The 6407-nt window shown below is 43.9% G+C and overlaps 1 protein-coding gene across 1 annotated transcript; it reads left to right on the top strand.

Moving 5' to 3' along the window:
- The first annotated feature begins 1187 nt into the window (after positions 1 to 1187).
- On the top strand, positions 1188 to 5238 carry LOC139459256 (tryptophanase-like). The gene is made up of 2 exons (XM_071240704.1): positions 1188 to 1211; positions 3138 to 5238. The coding sequence occupies exons 1-2, from the start codon at positions 1188 to 1190 to the stop codon at positions 4506 to 4508; spliced, it is 1395 nt and encodes a 464-aa protein (XP_071096805.1). The 3' UTR covers positions 4509 to 5238.
- The last annotated feature ends 1169 nt before the right edge of the window (positions 5239 to 6407 follow it).

Below are 6407 nucleotides of genomic sequence, written 5' to 3'. Positions count from 1 at the left end.
GACCACCCGATCCCGTTAGTCTCCGCTTACGACAAGCACAGGTTGCTAAAGACCTATTCAAACCCGGATCTTCACGGGTCGGGTGAATACACGAGGGTTACTTTCCTCCCACAGACAGCTGACACGTCGCGATGCAACCGTGTGAGTGAGTGAGTTGGGTTTAACGCCGCTTTCAGCAGTATTCCAGTTATATCACGACGCGACAGTTTAATGTGGGAGGAAATCCCGAAGTGATACAGGTATCAGGTTTACCATATGGTGATACCCGCGGCCACGGGTAGGATGCTGACAAACTTGATTAGAAGCATAATCAAGGCTTGCACATAGTACGATCATATACATATACAGTAATCCGACTAACACAGATGTTAAATACACCAACATAATTACCAGCGTATAATTATTAGCAAATATCCAGATGCCCTTAAATATACCCCTGACATCTTATACAGCATCATGAGTGACAGGGATGCTAGAGGAAACAGGTGACCTGATAAAAGCACATATCAAAGCGCATTGTTTTATTCTTTGGGTGCGCGGAAGCTATACCCGATGTTTTAAAAGTGCTGGTTTAACTTCGAAATTGTACTGCATCCGCCATCTTTGTTTATTTGACACTGACTTTTGACATTAACTTATTACATTTCTTGGCGTGAAACTACTGAAAATATAATCAAATGTTCAAAAATGCTAGAGTTTTCCTCTATTTTTTTTTTTTGGGGGGGGGGGGGGGGGGGGGGGAACCTGCACAGCCATGATAAATTACTGTTTAAACAAAAAGTCTTGATTGGCGAAAAAATATACAACTCAACAAAAATAAAATAACGGCAAATATCTACCGGTCTAGAAATCAAGTACATGTACGTTCGTTCTGCTACATGTGTTATATTACGGGTGACCAATACAGATAAGACAGTCACGTGTCCCAACACCTGTTCCACGGGGTCATAGTTACATTGATGTTTGTGGACACGATAGATTGTTTGTCATAACGAACTCATTCAGTTTATGTGAGGACTCGGTGTTATCGGGTTACATGACATCGCATTGTGAACTCATTCCAAGGCAGCTCATTGGCTGACCAGGGTTATATTTTTATCAACCCTCATTAAAAGACCAGGATGATTCAGATCACGTTCAGTCTCGAGCTGTGTGGCAGTCTCCTGATTAGCTGCTCGTAGGCGGACATGGACAGACATCCTTACCTGACTGTACGTAGTCTATTCTCATTTTTGTATTCTCGGTTTTCGTTATAGTCCGTCAACCATCGTTTTGGCACCCGGCCTTTCACAATTAATGTCCATTAAATATTTCATTGATTTCATGTAATATTGTGACCTGATGTGACCTTGTAGTGTGTGTGTGTGTGTGTGTGTGTGTGTGTGTGTGTGTGTGTGTGTGTGTGTGAACACAGACAATTTAATGTATCAAAACAATGACACAATCTAGCTTGATAAAATACATGTAATTAATTATAAATGAATTTTGAAATATAATTTGATTTAAAATACCTTAGTTTAGGAAAACTTAATATCCTAATAGAATTGTTCATTACAACATATTCCGAAAGCACAGGAACTCGTTATTGGTCAGTAAATAAAAATATATACCCCCTATATGTATGTTCTCTACTTACATATAGGGGGTATATATTTTTATTTACTGACCAATAACGAGTTCCTGTGGCTGAAAATCAGGACAGCGAATAAGATGATCCGTCGTCGGGAAAACCGTGTTAGCGATAGGTGGAAGGACATCTCTCAATACCCACATGTCAAAACTGGCTCCCTTTTCTTCCTCCCTGGGAATTGGGACGATCCAAACTTCTCAAAACTGGCTCCCTTTTCTTCCTCCTTGGAATTTGAGATGGCCCCTTTGGTTTGTCATCTGCGGCATTTCGGCCGCTCAAGAGGGGAGATAATTCAGAATAAATTCCTTCGAGGCATGTTAGTTGTGTGCAATGTTATCTTTATGACACAGCGACGAGATATCTTTTTGATTCACGTTTAAAAAACTCAACACACTTTACGAATAACATCACGGTATCCTTAAACAACATATAGCCCCATGTTACACAATAGTTCTCGTCTATACCGATACCGTTAGTGCAACCAAGGCGTAGGGGGGCCTCGGGTCATGCCTGCAGTAAGAATGTTTAACAAACATTGTGTCACAGATGTGGGAGGTTAAATTGTCTGATGTTACCCCTCACTACAAGGTCTTGTCCACAGTCACAAAATTATATGATAACAATGAAGAAAATATTTTTATTCGGACATGAAATATTACTAACCTGGTATTTTTATTCAGGTCATTGTGACCCGTGAAGATTAGGGGGTAAAATATGTCTTCAGCAACCCAGGCTTGCCGTAAAAGGCGACTATACTTGTCGTAAAAGGCGACTAACGGGATCGGGTGGTCAGGCTTGCTGACTTGGTTGATGCATATCATCGATCCCAATTGCGTGGATCGATGCTCATGATATCAATCACTGGATTGTCTGGTCCAGACTCGATTATTTACAGACCGCCTTCATATAGCTGGAATATTGCTGAGTGCGGCGTTAAACAACAAACCAACCAACCAACAATCAGGTCATTGATGATTATTCGAGATAAAAAAAACTATCGTCACGTGATCGTGTGTTCCTGGTATTCTTACACATGTACACGACCTATGCTCTACTTCTCCTCTTTAAGCTAGTCACGATATGGCTGAAATATTGCCCATGTGACGTTAAATAATAACTCACTCACTCACTCTCCTCTTTAAGTAATGTCTCTCTTCTTGTCACCCTCGCATTCCCCGTTATAAAATGGTACTTGTTGTTACCCTGCCCGGTACTCCGCTTTACGGGGATAAAACAAGGACTGGTCCGCTGGAAGCCTGTATACCGTGTCTGAGTTGAGATGCGGCAAAGAATAGCAGGGGAATGGCACTATAAAATAGGCATAAGTCCGGACAAGTACAAGCAGATACTGACACACACGCATGCGCGTCGCCATTTAAGCGCAATAATCTTGAACGCGACGTTAATCCCGATTTCACCTCACCTCACCTCACCTCACCTCACCTCGCATTCTCACGCATATAAACACGACATGCCTTGTAACCACCAACCTTTATGCTTTTTCAAGATGGAGCCGTTCAAGATAAAAGTAGTAGAACCTCTACCAAAGGTCACGCGAGAAGAGCGGGTCAAGCATCTCACAGCAGCTCGGTTTGAGCCTTTTTGTCTCCATTCTCGTCACGTGATCATAGATCTGTGTACGGATTCTGGAGCATGCGCAATGAGTCAAGACCAATGGGCAGCCATTATGGGAGCTGACGAAAGTTACAAAAATTCAACCAGTTTTGAACGGTTTAAAAAGTCTGTCCAAACAATCACGAAGTTCCAACACGTGATACCAGTCCATCAAGGCAGAGCGGCGGAAACGCTTCTCTTCCGTTTAGTCTTAAAGGCGGGTTCCGTGGTGGCTAGTAATGGCTTGTTCTTCACCACAGAACACAATATAACACGACAAGGAGGGAAATGCATCGAGATACCTTGCAAAGAGACACGTGGAAACAAATTCGGCGGCAACATTGACTGTGAACAACTCAACAACATTCTAGATGACGTAACCGTTGTTGTTATCACGGTGACGAACAACGAACGCGCGGGACAGCCTGTTTCCATGGGCAACTTAAAGCGCCTGCAGCAGCTATGTGGTTCAAGAAGCATACCAGTGTTCATGGATGGATGTCGGTTTGCTGAGAATGCATTCTTCATAAAAGAAAGTGAGCCAGGGTTTGAGAATAAACCAATACAGGAAATCGTCGCTGAGATGTTTTCATGTGTTGATGGTTGTTACGTCTCGGCGAAGAAGGATGGATTGGCAAATACGGGAGGTTTCTTTGCAACACATGACAAGGAACTATTTGATAAATTCGCGTATGAGATGTTGTGGTCGGAAGGATCTCCTGAGTACGGAGGTCTCACCGGAAGGGATCTTGACGCCATTGCTGTTGGATTGCAAGAGGTCATTGACGAGGACTACTTGCGGTACAGAGTAGCAATGTCGCGAGAGTTTGGTGAGATTTTGAAGAGGGCAAACGTTCCAATTATTGAACCTGTTGGTTGTGCTGTACATGTAGATGCTGAAAAGGCTTTAACTCACATATCCCCCAACGACTACCCAGCGAGAGCTCTCAACTGCGCTTTATACATCGAAGGGGGCGTCAAGGGTGTACACTACAGCTACAAACAAGGAACTACTTTGGCGGAAGGTTTGCAGAAACGCGAAGTTTTGAGGCTCTCACTTCCGCGAAGGGTTTACACGCTCTCTCACCTACTGTACGTTGGTGAAGTTTTCAAGCGGGTTTTACTAAAGGCTGGTGACATCTCCGGTCTTAAACGATTTTCTGAGAAAATTAACTACTCCGGGGCTCCAATGGTGCCAATACTAGGGTCCATTTTCGCTTCAGACACTGAGGGTGTAGGTGAAGAATTGGATAAAGAGGACTAGGTGTCAATGGGTACCTGGTAGCGACAACGTCTGCTGATTTAGGAAAAACTTAACATTGTTCAGGCAACGATCAGTGCAACGACAAGGGCCCCGTTGCACAAAGCGATCTTAACGCTAAGACGCCTATGTTAAAGTATGGGAGTTATGATCACCTAAGCGCTAAGATAGCTTTGTGCAACGGGGCCCAGGTCTTTATACGCTCGCTATGAGGTCATTATCATATCGCCATGCAGTCGCTATCCGGCTCACGAACTGTTCATTTTTGGGGGATCTTGTCGCGAGTGAGTGGGTGAGTGAGTTGGGTTTAAAGCCGCTTTTGACAGTATTCCAGTTATATCGCGGCGTGTCAGCTTAATGTGGGAGGAAAGCCCGAAGTGATGCAGGTCTCTGACGTTTACCACTTCGGGGAAACCCACGAGCACGGGTATGGTGCTGACAAATTTAGAAATATAATCGGGGCGAGCCAGGATTCGAACTCACACTCATAGGTTTTTGGCGTACCCAAGGGACGCAACTCTGCACAGCGAATTGCGGCGACTTAGACGACTGGGCCACCCGTGCCCCTCTAGTCGCGAACCGAGGCTGAGATGCAGAGGACCCTGGATTCTTAAGGTCTTCCCTTACCGTGTCTTACAACATAACATATCCTAGTATTGTATTTACTCCAAGATTGTTTTTATGGCATTTAAGAATAAAACGTTATGGAGTAATGGTGTCTGATATGTCTAGATATCCGGTCAATAAATAGTAGCCTCGGCACGGCTGTCGTTAATCGTGTTGTCTTCTTGAAGTATAGCTCAACATCAGACAGAAACAAAACAAGAAAATGAATGCGAACAGCAAGTATGTGTGCACTGAGTGCATAAAATGTGCGAATGTCGTTAAACGACACAAAGAGTTATATTCCAGCTACATCAAGTCAAGTGTGGGTCAGACAATCCAGTGACTGAGAGTACGATCAGCGATACAAGCGATACAAGCGATACCGTCCCTCCTATACAATGAAGTCCCCCACTTACAAAGACCAATAGAGTGCTTGGAGCCTAAAGTATTCTGGGTATACACGTGCTCTTGCACACTGAACCCGAGGAATTTCCAGCTCTGAATTGGTCACTGTCGTTCGTGCTTTCCCTGAGCGCCGACTCGAATGATGATCGAGTGCTCAAGCCTTAAGATTAGGCTGTCGTCGTCGTATCGAGATGGCGGGGATCACGTTTGAGTTGTCACAAGTGTGCCTGGTCCATGCCGCCGTGATGTTCCACTCATTCACTCACGTGGATGAGGTTCCCGGTCTTGCTGTCCAAGATGTTGGCGTTGATGCGGTCATTCTCGCTGCAGTCATCTTTGTTAACACTGGTCTGTTTACAGAAGTATAAACATGTCCAAAACTGTAGTGAATCATTTTGTTTGTTGTTTAACACCGCCCTCACCAATATTCCAGCTATATGACGGCGGGCTGTGTAAATAATCGAGTCTGGACCAGATAATCCAGTGATTGATATCATGAGCATGCATCCACGCAATTGGGATCGATGACATGCATCAATCAAATCAGCGGGCCTGACCACCCGATCCCGTTAGTCGCCTCTTACAACAAGCATAGTGGCTTTTTGTGCCAAGCATGGGTTGCTAAAGACCTATATGCAAAATAGTATCTCTTCGGTTGCCGGTTGAGAAGTATGGAGGTGGAGCTGCAATGGCTGTTTTAATCATATGTTTAAAATTTGGTAATGATGTTGCACTTCTGTATTCAGGGGGTTACTCATTCCATAGTTTGATTGAAGAAGGTATAAATGATTGTTGGTATGTAGCTGTTTGTGCATGCGGCAAATTCATATTGTTCTTATTTCGTAACTCATACTAAAAGTTGATACTTTGGGTGGTAACGTGCCATGTAAA

The sequence above is a fragment of the Haliotis cracherodii genome, unplaced genomic scaffold (assembly GCF_022045235.1).
Source record: "Haliotis cracherodii isolate W230 unplaced genomic scaffold, xgHalCrac1.p SCAF_13, whole genome shotgun sequence".
Lineage (NCBI taxonomy): Eukaryota > Metazoa > Mollusca > Gastropoda > Lepetellida > Haliotidae > Haliotis > Haliotis cracherodii.
This window is presented reverse-complemented; position numbering and strand designations above follow the sequence as displayed.